General features: G+C 48.5%; 1 protein-coding gene across 4 annotated transcripts in view; it reads right to left on the bottom strand.

Moving 5' to 3' along the window:
* BFSP1 (beaded filament structural protein 1) overlaps positions 1-16,193 on the bottom strand; it is a 41,546-nt gene that overhangs the window by 12,227 nt on the left and 13,126 nt on the right. For all 4 annotated transcript variants that reach the window (XM_025264219.3, XM_044928019.2, XM_044928018.2 and 1 more), the window contains exons 3-6: positions 12,163-12,258; positions 11,154-11,246; positions 8,810-8,917; positions 542-762 (exon numbers count right to left, since the gene is read on the bottom strand). In XM_025264219.3, coding sequence (XP_025120004.3) covers positions 542-762; positions 8,810-8,917; positions 11,154-11,246; positions 12,163-12,258 — 518 coding nt within the window. The remainder of the gene's footprint in view (positions 1-541; positions 763-8,809; positions 8,918-11,153; positions 11,247-12,162; positions 12,259-16,193) is intronic.

The following is a 16,193-nucleotide window of genomic DNA, read 5'->3' as shown; positions in this document are numbered from 1 at the left end:
GGTACTGTGCAGGCATCTCGCCTGTAGCATCTCAATAACCATACCTGGTCATCCTTTCAGCTAAGACATTCCTGTCACCAGAAGCCTATGGAGCTAAAAGGCACCTTGACATCCAAACACTCCCACAGTCATCTTCATCACCTCTCCCCTCCCCCCACCATCACTCACGCCAGAGCCCACATCTCTGTTGCAAACCCATTCATCCTCTGCCTCCCCTACTAGCATTCCAGCCCCGTGAGGTCCTGGATTTGGAGGTCTCTTTCTGGTGGCTCAGATGGTAAATAATCTGCCTGCAATGGGTCGGGAAGATCCCCTGGAAAACAGAATGGCTACCCACTTCAGTATCCTTGCCTGGAAAATTCCATGGACAGAGGAACCTGGCAGGCTACAGTCCAGGGGGGGTCACAAAGAGTCGGACACGACTGAGCAACTAACACTCACTTTCCTGACACATTCCCTACAGCCTGGAACTTGCACATGGAAAAACGTGAAACAAGTAAGTGTTTCTGTGCCCATGGGCTCTTACCCACCCTGACCCCACCTGTTGCCTTCATTCTCGATGATGCGATGATACCGGTCCAACTCATTCCTCAGGGTCTGCTGGACGACCACCAGCTGCCGGCAGTCATAGGATGATCTCTCCAGGCTCCTCTCTGCCTCTTCAATCTCCTTCCGCAGGGTGTCGATCTGCTCGTTATAGAGCTGAATCTCATCATCATAACACTCGTGGGCGTCTCTGATGGCTTGTTCCAGGGCCGCGGTCTGTGGGCAGAGACAATAGTCACGAGAAAACCCAGCCACACTCTCCCTGCAGACACAGACATGGCAGGGGAGAATCCGGACGGCGTACCCAGTTGTATTTGTTTTGTTGGTTTGTTTCTCTGTCCGCAGAGAATCTTTAAGCCACAGAAGGATGTGACAACTGAACCCCTTCCCCTGATGCTTGTATCAGCACCCCAGGAAATCAGCCTGTAGCAGAGCCCCCAACACAAGGCAGTAGGAAGATGAGAAACTCAGAAAATAAAAACTGCCATCCCTGGACTAACATGTACAACTCAGAGTATATTCTTCATACTTTACTGAGGTAGCATGAAAAAGTAGTAAAAAGAAGAACATGGACTAAATAGATAAGATGCTATAATAATAAAAAGGGGGGGATCTCCTTGATCTTATTCAATCACTGCGGCACTTTAATTTTCTCCTGATTTCTGACCAGTAGAGTTACATATATGTTTTGATAGCTAAAATGTGTGTGTTTGTGTGCACTGGCACTTATGTAAAATAACTTCAGAGAAACACTATTTATATATTAAAGCAGGACAAGTCAAAATTAAGGTAGGAAAATGAAAAGAGGTTCCTCGTCTTCACTTTTAGAGCTATGACAACCCATAAGCAGCCACAAGCTTTTTACTTATTTACAAGCAAACTTATTTACAAGCTCAGTACAAGCTCGCCTTCCCACAGAGAAAAGATCTAACAGGCGTAGCCAGTCCTCAAAAGCAAAATAAAACATGTAGACTGAAACCCACTCCATCTGGAAGAGCACTTGTCAAACTTCAACACACATATGAACCACCCCAAGGATATGGTTTTGCTCAGATTTTGACTCAGTAGCTCCAGTGGGACTGGAGGGGCCGGGTTTCTAAGTGTCTCCCCAACAATGCCCATGGCTGTGGCTCTGGTCTCCGGGCCACATTCTTTGAGTCATGGGGAACTAAGCAAGAGTCTGAATCTATCCTCATGTATGTGCATCACAGGATGCCTGACACATGCAGCTTAATGAACACACTGGACAACACGGAGGGTGATTGTTCCTGAGAGCCTGACCCTTCACTATGTACAGATAAGGTCATGAGAAGCAGAGATGGGCAGGAACCGTCCCAGCCTCGAGGAGGCTGAGGAGACAGGACACCTGAATGCAGGCAGGACCCAGGATCAGGCAACCTGTGAACAGGGTAAGGGGTGAGATTTCAGGCAAGTATCTTACCAGTCTGGTCTGCTCACCAACGTCCTGGTTTCAACCTTGGTGCTTTGCTATTTGGATGTTGACTTTGGGGGAACTGAATGAAGAGTATGGGAAAACTCTGAGCTATTTTCACAGCATCAGAGAAGTCTAAAATTATTTCATAATAAACAAAGAGAGTTTGGCCAGGTTTCTGTTCCTCATTTAAAACTGCCTCCATTCAGGAAACAATCTAGATGTCCATGGATAAAGAAGCTGTGGTACATATATACAATGGAATATTACTCAGCCACAAAAAGGAATGCATTTGAGTCAGTTCTAATGAGGTGGATGAACCTACAGCCTATTATACAGAGTGAAGTAAGTCAGAAAGAGAAAACAAACATCATATACTAATGCACATACATGGAATCTAGAAAGATGGTTACTGATGAACCTCTTTGCAGGGCAGCAATGGAGATGCAGACGTAGAGAACAGACTTGTGGTCAAGGGGCAGGGAAGAAGAGGGAAAGAGTAGCATGGAAACATACACATTACCGTATATAAAGTAGATCACCAGTGGGAATTTGCTGCATGACTCGAAATAGCAACCCACTCCAGTACTCTTGCCTGGAAAATCCCATGGATGGAGGAGCCTGGTAGGCTATAGTCCATGGGGTCCCTAAGAGTCAGACACAACTAAGCAACTTCACTTCAGACCTCAAACCAGCACTCTGTGACAACCTAGAGGGATGGGATGGGGTAGGAGGTGGGAGGGAGGTTCAAGAGGGAGGGGACATATGTGTACCTATGGCTGATTCATGTTGATATTTGGCAGAAACCAACACAATACTGTAAAGTAATTATCCTTCAATTAAAAATAAATACATTTTAAAAAATAAATAAAATTGTCTCCATTCAAACAGTCTCCTAGGACATCAAACACCAAGGCACAGCCTCTGACTCCTGGTGTGGCCACACCCTCTTAACCATACTGGTGTCCACACGCTCCAGGAAAGGCTTCCATGAAGGGATTCAAAGGACCCCTCCAGACCTGAATCTCAGAGACAAGAAGCCATCCAGGAGTGGGTGAATCCCCACGTAAGACTCTCCGTTTCCATGGAGCAGTCCTGAGAACAAAGCCTGCAGGTCACAAACCGGTGTGGCTGGGCTCCATCCACCCCAGAGTCAGCTGGGCAGTAGGGAAACATGAGAGCTGGACACACTTTCATCAAGGCTCACCCTTCTACCACATGAATAGGAAAGAGCTGTGCCCGCAGCACCCACATGTTGAAGCTCAATAATTGAAACCTCCTCCATCAGAAGGAGGGGTGCTCAGAAAGAAACAGTAAAAGCCCCCCTTTCGGCAGCTCAAAGGGGGCTAACGAGATGTCTCTGAGGGGACTGACTTCCATGGGGGCTTCAGACACCGTCTAGCACCAGACTGATCATAGGAGAAAGAGACCCTCCTTCCTGGAGCCACAGTCCAGGTTGGCCACAGGGTCAAGCACAGGGTGTCACAGAACCCACGGAGAGGCCCAGGGTGCTGGGGAGGTTGAGGGGGAGGGAGGGGCGGGGCATCACGGAAGGCTTCCAGGAGGACTAAGTCCAGTCCTGGGCACTGCAGAAGCAAAGGGACTTGCAGAAAGAGGCGTGAGAAGGAGAGAGGCGGGCGCCAGGTCTGCAGGGGTGGTCAGGAGAGGAGAGGGGAAGAGAGCTGCCCACTGACAGCCCCAGGTCACTTCGAGAACAGCAGTCAAGCTGATACAGGGGGAGGAGGCAGGTGGCAGGCGTGGGCCTTGAAGCAGCCTGAACTTCACTGTGAGCCAGGTAACTGGGCATTTCTGCCTGGACCATTTGGACTGACCAGCTGATAGTCATCTCCCTACTTGGCTGCAGGCAGGAGCCCAGCCAAGCTCTGCTTGGTGTTCCCGGACCTCACATGGGGCTCGCCAGAAACATCTGAGTAAAAGACAAGTGTTCTAGCTCAGTTGTGGGGCTTGCCTTTGCACACACAGTCCTCAGGGATCCTGACCTACGCCTCACGTGAGCCCCGTCTGGAGGGGTGACCTCCTGCCTCAGTCCTCTTAGGCCCCTGGACTCCTTTGGGTCCAAGGTCATTTCAAAAAGGAAAAAGAAATCATATCCTTCCCAGATTACATGCCATCTTACCAAAACCTGCCACCAGATGGTGCTAAGGAACTTTCACAAAAAATGACGTCTGGGCAACACACTCGCAAAAATCTGCATTTTTTCACTTCCTGTAACAAAAACTCAACTGATGCAACTTAGAGAATTTAGAGAGCCTGTCCTTTCTCGGGCACCTGGAATAAGTACCATCTCATGCGTGGCCCACGTTCAGGGATCTCATGCGTGGTCCACGTTCAATCTCAAAAGCAGGGGCCCCTAGCTCCAATCGTGGGTGCTCTTGCGGGCAACCTGCAGACCAGTGTTCTCAAAGCTGGCAGAGCCACCTAGGGGGCTTGTTGAAGGAGATGCTGGCCCCTCGCCAGTGTCCCTGATTCCACAGGTCTGGGGCGAGCCTGTGAATGCCCTAACCATAGGCAGAGCCAAGGAGTGCTGCCCCACAACATCCCCACAACATCCCCAGTCCCAGCCCTGGCCCCACTGAGGGGCTATGATGACTGGTCTCCCTGGGAATGTACAGCTTAGCTACTCCATCCGAAAGTCATGGCAACATTTTAAAATCAGCAAAAAGCCAGCTGTAAATATCTCGTGAATTAGGCTGTGGAAGGCCCAGGCCAGGAACATGAGAGGCCCAGGCCAGGAACATGAGAGGCCCAGATGTAGAACATCCTGACCCAGCATGGGATTCCCACCCCCGCCTCCCCCCCACAAATTAGTGACCTCCAAGTGTGGTTCCCGGGCTAGCAAGCAGCACCTGGACTTCAGAAAGGCAGGTTCTTGAGCCACAAACCAGACCTACTGAGTCAGAAACTCTCAGGTAGGTCCAGACATGTGTGTGTTTTAATTTGAGCTAATCAGGCAGACTTTTGGCCCCAGTGACCTTTACCCCTTAGCTTCTGCCCAAGACTCTGTGGTGTCAGTTGGCAAAGGGACTTTGCAGATGTAAGCAAGGTTCTTAAGCAATTGAGCTTAAAAAATAGAGAGACTATTCTAGATTATTCCTGATCACATGAGCCCTCAAGAGCAGAAATCAAAGAGAGCAGATGCATGAGAAAGAGTCAATGTCCCTGAAGATGCAGGAGGCCACCCACCAAGGAGAGTGGGCAGCATCTGGAATGACTACTGGCAGTAAAGAAACAGGATCCTTGTTCCCACAGGCACACAGAGCAGAATTCTGCCAACGTGACTGGGCTTGTGTCCACTTCTCCAAATGCTTAGTCACACACACACATGTACACAAACACACATACACACACACACGTACACACACATACAACTTATACACACATATATGCACACACACGTACACACATTCAAAAATATTCACACACATTATACATACATGTACACACATACACACACACACACACACACAAATCCTCCCTCTATCCTCTCAGAACCTCAGAGAAAACTACATTCTCATCAAGTCACCAAATCAACGTGTCTGGTTCTCAAGCCACAGTTTGTCACCAGAGCAGGATGAGTTTTAAGGGGTCTCTGCAGCTGGGGTCTCTGCCTTGGGGACCATCTGCAGACCCCCATGTGCTTTCCGAAGCCCCTGAGTCACTGCACAGTGAGGGGTGTGTGGTGCGTGGGGCAGGAATAGAGATTCCGGACTCGGGTCCTGAAATTTGGTAACACTGAGAACCCACGAAAAGCACCACATCCCACAGGGCTCCAACATGTGATTTTTCTGTCAGCACTGGTGGAGTTCAGTTCAGTTCAGTCGCTCAGTCATGTCTGACTCTGCGACCCCATGAATCGCAGCACGCCAGGCCTCCCTGTCCATCACCAACTCCCGGAGTTCGCTCAAACTCACGTCCATTGAGTCGGTGATGCCATCCAGCCATCTCATCCTCTGTCGTCCCCTTCTCCTCCTGCCCCCAATCCCTCCCAGCATCAGAGTCTTTTCCCAATGAGTCAACTCTTTGCATGAGGTGGCCCAAGTATTGGAGTTTCAGCCTCAGCATCAGTCCTTCCAATGAACACCCAGGACTGGTCTCCTTTAGAATGGACTGGTTGGATCTCCTTGCAGTCCAAGGGACTCTCAAGAGTCTTCTCCAACACCACAGTTCAAAAGCATCAATTCTTCGGCGCTCAGCTTTCTTCACAGTCCAACTCTCACATCCATACAGGACCACTGGAAAAACCATAGCCTTTACTAAACGGACCTTTGTTGGCAAAGTAATGTCTCTGCTTTTAAATATGTTATCTAGGTTGGTCATAACTTTTCTTCTAAGGAGTAAGCATCTTTTAATTTCATGGCTGCAATCACCATCTGCAGTGATTTTGGAGCCCCCAAAAATAAAGTCTGACACTGTTTCCCCATCTATTTCCCATGAAGTGATGGGACCAGATGCCATGATCTTCGTTTTCTGAATGTTGAGCTTTAAGCCAACTTTTTCACTTTCCTCTTTCCCTTTCATCAAGAGGCTTTTTAGTTCCTCTTCACTTTCTGCCATAAGGGTGGTGTCATCTGCATATCTGAGGTTATTGATATTTCTCCCGGCAATCTTGATTCCAGCTTGTGCTCTTCCGGCCCAGTGTTTCTCATGATGTACTCTGCATATAAGTTAAATAAGCAGGGTGACAATATACAGCCTTGACGAACTCCTTTTCCTATTTGGAACCAGTCTGTTGTTCCATGTCCAGTTCTAACTGTTGCTTCCTGACCTGCATACAGGTTTCTCAAGAGGCAGGTCAGGTGGTCTGGTATTCCCATCTCTTTCAGAGTTTTCCACAGTTTATTGTGATCCACACGGTCAAAGGCTTTGGGATAGTCAATAAAGCAGAAATAGATGTTTTTCTGGAACTCTCTTGCTTTTTCCATGATCCAGCGGATGTTGGCAATTTGATCTCTGGTTCCTCTGCCTTTTCTAAAACCAGCTTGAACATCTGGAAGTTCACGGTTCACATATTGCTGAAGCCTGGCTTGGAGAATTTTGAGCATTACTTTACTAGGGTGTGCTGTTGCTGCTCCTAAGTCGCTTCAGTTGTGTCCGACCCTGTGCGACCCCATAGACGGCAGCCCACCAGGTTCCCCCGTCCCTGGGATTCTCCAGGCAAGGACACTGGAGTGGGTTGCCATTTCCTTCTCCAATGCATGAAAGTGAAGAGTGAAAGTGAAGTCGATCAGTCATGTTCAACTCTTAGCGACCCCATGGACTGCAGCCTACCAGGCTTCTCCATCCATGGGATTTTCCAGGCAAGAGTACTAGAGTAGGGTGCCATTGCCTTCTCCGTTACTAGGATGTGAGATGAGTGCAATTGTGCAGTAGTTTGAGCATTCTTTGGCATTGCCTTTCTTTGGGATTGGAATGAAAACTGACCTTTTCCAGTCCTGTGGCCACTGCTGAGTTTTCCAAATTTGCTGGCATATTGAGTGCAGCACTTTCACAGCATCATCTTTCAGGTGGAGTAGAGACAGAGTAACATATAACATTTAATGGTATACGTAGAGGTGCAGATTTTTTAAATTCTTGTTCTCTTGTCCTTTACATGTACTTGTCAAACCGAACATCAATTTACTTTTGGATTTGGGAAATGTGGTCAAACAGGAAGGAGCGTGTTCTAACCCAACGTACCCATCAGAAGAGCCAGATACATGAAACCACAGAAAGAAACTGAAGGAATCACGGAGGTGCCCCGCAAAGCTTGTGAACCACAGAAGAAGCCTGTAGAAATAGGACTGAGCTTTTCTGGTGAGTTCAGTTTGCAAATTAAGCTTCACCAAGAAAAGAAAAGGGGTGGGATGAAAATGCAAAGTTTCCACTAACAAATTCTGAGCAGGAGCAAATGCAGAAACAGCCCCTCTCTCCAGTCTCCCCTCTGACTGGAATCTGCAGTCAGATTCCAGAGGAGAGAGTTCAGGTCAGAAGCAGGAAGCACAGATTCAAACAAGTGGAGGATTAAAAGCCCCAATCTGTGACCATTTCTTATTTTTTACAACAATTTTAAACTGGGCAAAATGGGTCGGTTATGCACAGGTGGGAGCTTACCCTTGGTGGGGGAGGGGGCCTGAGGGAACCTCTCGGGAGCCAGAAATTAGTGGGATCTATTGTTCCTGCTTTCCTGGTGGCTCAGACAGTAAAAGCGTCTGCTTGCAATGCAGGAGGCCCAGGTTTGATCCCTGGGTCAGGAAGATCCCCTGGAGAAGGAAATGGCAACCCACTCCAGTACTCTTGCCTGGAAAATTCCATGGATGGAGGAACCTCGTTGGCTACAGTCCATGGGGTCGCAAAGAGTTGTACACAACTAAGAAACTTCACTTTCACTTTCTCTGTCCCCTCTGGCGCAAGCCCTTTCCAGTCTGAGCAGGAAGGGCAGTGCCCTGGGCAGCCCTCCGTCTATGCGGACAGCTGGTCACCCCCCAGGGATGCTGTCTGTCACTTGAGGGCTGGGCACACAGGTGTGCCAAGTTTGTGAGAATTTACAGTGAGACAGGGCTTCCCTGGTGGCTCAGTGGTAAAGAATCCACGTGCAATGCAGGAGATATGGGAAATTTGGGTTTGGTCCCTGGGTCGGGACGATCCCCTGGAGGAGGGCATGGCAACCCACTCCAGTACAGAGGAGCCTGGCAGGCTATATAGCCCATGGGGTCACAAAGAGTTGGACACAACAGAGGGGCTAAACAACAACAAAACAACACAGTGAGACAAACGCACGCAAGTCTCTCAGGCACGTGACACCAGAATGAACCTGCAGAGGGTGGGGCACACCTGGGCCTGCAGCTCGGTTCTCTGGGCCTGCAGGAGGCAGACCATCTCCCTGCCGTCCTCCAGCTGGCACTGCAGGGCGGCGGCTTCCCGTTCCGTCAGGAGCTTCTCCTGCACAAAGAAGCCAGACTCAGCATCACACACTTGTCATGGGAGGAAACACGTAGAGGAGGGGAGAGGCCTCCTATGTTCTGCACATTCACATCCCCCTAACCCTGCCCTCAGATTCACAGGCTGAGGCCCTGACCCCCTCCCGCCATGGGAAGGCATCTGGGCTGGGACTTTGGCAGGAAGGGAGGTGGACATGAGGTCACTAGAGTGGGGCCCCCATGGTGGGATTAGTGCCCTTACAAGCAAAGAAGGAGGCACCAGGACCTAAATGTGCTTTGTAAAGTGCACATGAATCCCTGAGCATCTTGCTGAAATGGGGATTGTGACTCAGTGGGTCTGATGGGGGGTCTGGCTGGAGAGTCTGCATTTTTCTCAAGTTTCCAAGTGATGCTGAGGGTCTCTGACAATCACTGACGCCATCAAACTAAGTCTAGATGGTTCTACATTCCTACAACTCAGACAAATGGGGCTACAAGGAAACAGACTATTATGATTTTATAAGTGTGCTCTGATATAAAACACCTTTGAATTAAAGGGGAAAATGTTTGCAAAATACAATAAAGCGTCTGGAAAGAAATCTCTGATGAAGAAAATTATGTTTTAGGAAAAGCTGTGTTTTAGACTAGTTCACTTGTGACTTCCCAGGTGGTACTAGTGGTAAAGAACCTACCTGCCAATGCAGGAGACGTAAAGAGATGTGGGTTTGATCCCTGAGTTGGGAAGATCCCCTGGAGGAGGATATGGCACCCTACTCCAGTAGTCTTACCTGCAGAACCCCATGGACAGAGGAGCCTGGTGGGCTATAGTCCATAGGGTCACACAGAGTCGGACACAACTAAAGCAGCTAAACACGCACGCACACAGCTCACTTGGGGTCACTGGTGAGCAATGTGGACAAGAATATCCCCATCAAGGCCAAAAAAAGTAACCCTTCTGCCTCTCAGATGTTACTTGGCAGTATTCAACTATGTCCCAAAAGCAAATTTGGGGATTTCTTTAGCTTTGATATAAAAAGTTAGGTTCAAATAAACATAAAGCAGTCGGCTACCTTTGCCCACTGGTTCTGCAGGGTGTGGGCTTAAGCAGACTTCTATCCTAAGTCATCTCTGCAGAAAAACACAGAATCTCATCAGCTGAACAGTCCACAAAACCCTGACCTCAGTGTAACACTTCTCCAGAGAAAGACCACATGACATTTCTGTTTTAATCTGTATCCTTCTCAGTCTATTTCTATACATACTATATCGTGCATCACAAAATCCCATAAACCACAGTAGGAAAAAATATAGGTCAATATCCTGTTGAACTGTTAAAGAGCTGAGTGAGGAAGGAATCTGGAATATTATACTGGGAATACAGTTTTACACCCAAATTCCAAAACAGCTTCAACCATCTCTAACCAGTCCTGACAGTTTTCATGCCCCAGACTTGCCTCATCATTAGTAGAGCCTTACCTGAAAAACAGAGTCACTCACTATCTTCAATTTTCTGGATTCAAAATTATGGTCAAATTGATAAGGGGAATAAGAAAACAAACAACCCAATAATATATAGATATAGATATATATGCAAAAGACTTGGGTCTTGGTCCAACAAAGAAGATACGTGAATCATAGATACATGGATGGCAGATAAGCATCCATATGTCTTGACTGAAAAGATACTCAACAAGGAATTCCCTGGTGGTCCAGGGGTTAGGACTCTGTGCTTTCACTGCTGAGGGTTCGATCCCTTTCGGGAACTAACATTCCTGCAAACCATGTGGTGTGGCTTAAAAAAAAAAATGCTCCTAACAAGATACACAACACATTTATTAGAACAGCAAACAGCAAAACCAAAATAAAAGCCCAACATCCCAGTGCAGGCAAGAAAGCAAAGCAACAGAAGCTCCCATCTGTGGCTGGGGGCGGGGATGCAGTGATGCTACAGAGCTTGGGAGATAGTCTGGTAGTTTCTTATAAGCTAAACAAGGAAGAATAGCCTGTGACCCTAGAGAGGACAAACACCTAGGAAGACGGTCAGCAGCGGAGTTTATGTCCTCAAATGTCTAGATACCCTTGTTCACTTACAGACTGAAAGAGCAGAAGAGTAAACTTGAATATAAATGCTCAGGTTGGGTTGGGGGCCCCAGACAGTCCAACCCGATGACTCTCCCTGGGCCTCTGGGCACCAGCCCTGGGGCTGCAGGACCAATGCCCAAGTGTGGCCACCCTGCTGCTGCGGCTCCTGCTCTTACCTCCCGCATCCCACTCGTTATGGCGGCTGCCTGCGGGGTGGTCTGGATGATCTGCTGCAGGATGGTGACATAGGTCTGAATCTCCAGAAGATTCTGTCAGGGAAGGAAAGAGTTCTCATTAAAACCTGAACTGCCTGAGTTTCTCCCTCCGGGCTAATATGACCCTCGGGATAGCAGACAGTGACCTGCTCAGAGGGCGCCTGATGCCTCCTTTTATCTACACAAAAGCCGCCCTCTGCCGCCTGGAGCAGGTCCTGAGGCAGAGACACAGACACTGAAGCTGGAGGGAGGCCAGGTCCCTGGAGAGGTCAGCCCTCAGGTCTGCTGTGCTCAGGTGACACAGCTGGGCAGGAAAGGAGTGTCTGGCACTTGCATTTTCAAGATGCACAAGCTCAGAGAGGTTAGACCACTGGCCTTAGGTTACACAGCTCCGGGACTGGACTTTCCCAGAACACCAAGCACCCCCACCCCACTGCAGCATGAGGCTATGAGAAGCCAGTAGGGTTGAGGGAAGAACACAGCAGTACCTGAGAGGAGGCTCTTGCTATTGCTGTTTAGTCACTAAGTCATGTCCGACTCTCTGCAACCCCGTGGACTGTAGCCCACCAGGCTCCTCTGCCCATGGGATTTCCCAGGCGAGAATGCTGGAGTGGGTTGCCATTTCCTTCTCCAGGGGGCTCCTGCAGGCCACATGTTCCCTCAGAGGCAGCAGTGAAAATTTACAGTTTTTGCATTTTCTCCATTTTCTGATCTGAACCAGTTTTGCCTAATCAAGACGGATTCACATGCAATCACTCTGTGGACTGTAATGTCTCCCATAGATACTGGCTCCCACCCCATCCCCTGACACACACACCCCAAAACCACCTCCCCCTCTGCACGTCTGGTTCACTAAGCACTGTCCAGCCCAGTTCACCTGGGCAGCCCACTCCAGCCATCTCATTTTTCAGCCACGAGAGCCCCGGACCGGTTTCCGGTGGGAAAGGGCTGCAAGAGGGGTTGTGGTTACCTTTTTGTACCTGTCCTTGGCTGCACTGATGTCATCCTGCAGAAACTGGGCTTCAATCTGAAGACGCAGGTTACGTAGCAGGGCTTCGTCTGCCTCCTGCAACGAGAGGGTCACAATTCCGACTTGGAGAGGCCGTGGGGTGGGTGTGAAATCTGAACACACAGACCACTGGGGGTCTGGTTAACAAGCAGACTGCTGTTTGGTAGGTCTGGGACGGCGTCCGGGATTCTGCATTTCTAGCAGAGCATTGGGTTAGCCCACTGGACCTGGTCTACCACAATAGCTCTCAGGCAGGGGTGATTCTGCCTCCCCGGGGACATTTGGCACAATCTGGACATACTTTTAATTGTCACCATTTGGGAGGTGGAGTGCTACTACCGGCATCGAGTGGGTAGGGGTCACAGATGCTGCTAAACATCTCACAATACATAGGACAACCTCACACAACAAATAAACCTCCAGGCCCTAATGCCAATAGTGCCAGGGCTGAGAAGTCTTGATCTAGAAAGTTCAGGGAGAAACAGTATGCTTGCATTCCAATAACCTTAAATTGCTTTCCCGATGGCTCACGTGGTAAAAATCCACCTGCAGTGCACAAGACGCAGGTTCAGTCCCTGGGTGGGGAAGATCTTGTGGAGGAGGAAATGGCAACCCACTTCAGTATTCTTGCCTGGAAAATTTCATGGAGAGAGGAGCCTGGTGGGCTACAGTCCATGTCCAGCTCTCACAAAGAGCTGGACATGACTAAGCGACTAACACACTTTCGAATTATGGTGCTGGAGAAGCCTCTTGAGAGTCCCTTGGACAACAAGGAGATCAAACCAATCAATCTTAAAGGAAATCAACCCTGAATATTCATTGGAAGGACTGATGCTGAAGCTCCAAAGCTTTGGCCACCTGATGTGAGGAGCCAAATCATTGGAAAAGACCCTTATGCTGGGAAAGATTGAGGGCAGGAGGAGAAGGGGGCGACAAAGGATGGGATGGTGGGATAGCGTCACTGAATCAATGGACATGAATTTGAGTAAACTCCAGGAGATAGTAAAGGACAGGGAGGCCTGATGTGCTGCAGTCCATGGGGTCGTAAAGAGTCAGACAGGACTTAGCAACTGAACAATGATAACACATATGCAACCTTAAAATCTGACACATTTGTATTTGTTCTAGAGCCTCTCATCAGTGAGTTGAGTTTCTAAGACTAAGAAACAGGTTTCCCTTAACACTGAAACCTTTACTTTAGAATGAAGCTACAGCCCTATTTTATACCATTCAAAAACGAACTCTAAATGGGTTAGCTGCTGCTGCTGCTAAGTCGCTTCAGTCATGTCTGACTCTGTGCGACCCCATAGACGGGGGCCCACCAGGCTCCCCTGTCCCTGGGATTCTCCAGGCAAGAATACTGGAGTGGATTGCCATTTCCTTCTCCAATGCATGAAACTGAAAAGTGAAAGTGAAGTCCCTCAGTCATGTCTGACTAGCGACCCCATGGACTACAGCCTACCAGGCTCCTCCGTCCATGGGATTTTCCAGGCAAGAGTACTGGAGTGGGGAAACGGGTTAGAGACTTAAATAATTTTATACTGAAACAAAACTCCAAGAAGAAACAGGAAAAAACCTCCCTGACATGGGTGTTGGCAATGAATTTTTGGACGTGACACTTAAAGCACAAGCAACAAAATAAAAAATTGGCAAGTAAGACTACTTCTTGCTGCTGTTTAGTCGTTCAGTCATGTGGCATCTTTTGCCACCCCACAGATTGTAGCCCACCAGGCTTCTCTATCCATGGGATTTCCCAGGCAAGAATACTTGAGTGCATTGCAATTTTCGTTTCCAGGGGATCTTCCCAACCCAGGGACCAAATCCACATCTTCAGCGTCTCCTGCACTGCAGATGGTTTCTTTACCACTGAGCCATTGGGGAAGCCCAAGCAAGACTATATCAAACTCAAAAGCTGTGCATAGCAAAAGAAACCATCGATGAAGTCAAAAGACAAACTATTGAGTAGGAAACCTTAATTTTAATAGTTTTCTCCCGAGGACTGTAGACACTTACCTTGGGACCACCCATCTTCAATACAAAATGCATTTTTTAGCATGAATGCTGAGGTGAAGAGTGTTTGCTCCTTTAAAGTTGGAAATGACACAACAGAAGGTTGAATGTTCTTACCAAACTTTTTGATAATTCACCAACTTTTATCTCATCAATCTTCCTTTGAGCAACCAAACAGGTGTGAAGAAGTATTTGTGCTCTTAATAAGAAAGTAATATGATGTGTGGAATTGACTTAAATGCTTCAACAATTCAGTGACATGTTACAGGGCCAAGGACCTTGTTCCTCTCCCAAGACACCTCTGCCTTGCATTTCTACCAATACCTGAGGCCTTGCTAAGTGCATTTTTACTGACTTCCTAATGACTTATTAAAAAGCACTATGAATGTTAGCAACAGGCTCTCATCCATACAGGTAGAATGTGGTCTGCTAAAATATTTAAGATATTCTCCACTCCTGCATGAACAGAGTTAAGACAGTCAAGGTATGTGGACAGGACAAGATATTCTGAGACACTTGCCCTCCTGGTACTAATAGGGGTTAGGGTCATCATGCTGAATTGTCCCTGGGAGAGCACAGCATTGCTGATGGTCTCACGCAGATGCTCCAGGGAAGGTGGAAGGCCCCTTGGAGGTCCTGGTGAATGGGCTTCTGAATTACTCAGAATTGTCACATAGCCTGAGGAAGCCTCTTCAACAGAGAAATGCTAAAGGAAAGGAAGCCTGGTGTCTTCCCAGCAGTGGAAAAGGGCTGAGGAGCCAGAAAGAACCCGGGTAATCTACAGACCCCAAGGGAAAAAGAGTCAGGCCTCAGGAAGGATAGAAACCAGGGCAGTCCCAACAAAGCAAGTAGCAGCGGGCTGTGGCCTGGACACCCAGGATGACCAGCTCCAAAGGCATTTATCTCTGCCCCTCAGGAGTGACATCTCTGAGAGAGAGCTATGATTGGCCCACATGATCACGTGACTGTTATCTTGCTGACAGTCCTACCAGGACCACACTGACAGGAAGGAAGGTCCAAGGGCTCAGGGGTGCACCCTGCCCACTTCAGGCACGGTGGTTCCTGGTGGAAGTGCCTCTCAGCTCCAAGGAGCGGGCCCTGCTTAGTAGGAACAGCTAGCCCTGGGGCCAGAGGCAGGGCAGTGCTGGGTGCAGACATGTGAGGCAGCCCTTTGGGATGTTTTCCTACCTGCCCCATCCCTCGACCCCTCAAGACTGCTGAGGATGGGGTGGGATAGGGAATTCTCAAACATCTGAAACTTTCACCAAAAATTCATCCACAACTGATACACAATTACTGGACTGAAGACCTTTTGTGTTATGACTTACAAAGGGCTATCCTTTTGTAAAAATTTTAGAAATAGAAGGGACCCTAGAGGCCATGGGTCCTCAGACATTTTGTAGCCACATGTGTGTCATCCTGCAAACAAAACATCTCAGGGAAGCCAACATATAGAAGCAAAGCAGAGATGTGTTTCCTAAGGGACATGATGGTTGGGCAGAGGCGGATGCGGATAGGAACCCTGACTATCCAGCAACCCTCCTCCATCAGATGCCCTTCAAGCAAATCCATGGACCTTAAGGGCTCTGCCAAAGACAGCTCGGAAACCATAGAGTCTCAACTTACAGACAGGGAGACATGGAGCCAGTGGGTCATTCAGCTGATTAACAGAAGTTAACAGGAGCTAACAGGCCTGGGGTCTGTCCTGGACTTGCCCCTACTAGTCAGGAGTTGAACGCTGAGTCCTGACCCCACCCTGCAAGGTGCCTTCTGCTCTTCCCTGACTTTCCTCTCAGGGTCAAGCCCAATAACCCCTTAGGTCCCATCAACCAACTTTTTAAACTGCTGAGAATGATAACAAAAGGCCAGCCCACATTTGCCCTTAAAAGAGAGATTAATCAGATGCCCTGCAAGCACATTCTCTCGCTTTGAAGACAATCATCTGATAAACTGCCCGGAAAAACTCCCAAAGGTGAGTCGCT

The sequence above is a fragment of the Bubalus bubalis genome, chromosome 14 (assembly GCF_019923935.1).
Source record: "Bubalus bubalis isolate 160015118507 breed Murrah chromosome 14, NDDB_SH_1, whole genome shotgun sequence".
In the NCBI taxonomy this organism is placed as follows: Eukaryota; Metazoa; Chordata; class Mammalia; order Artiodactyla; family Bovidae; genus Bubalus; species Bubalus bubalis.
The sequence above is the reverse complement of the archived record's forward strand: the minus strand, read 5'-3'. Positions and strand labels throughout refer to the sequence as shown.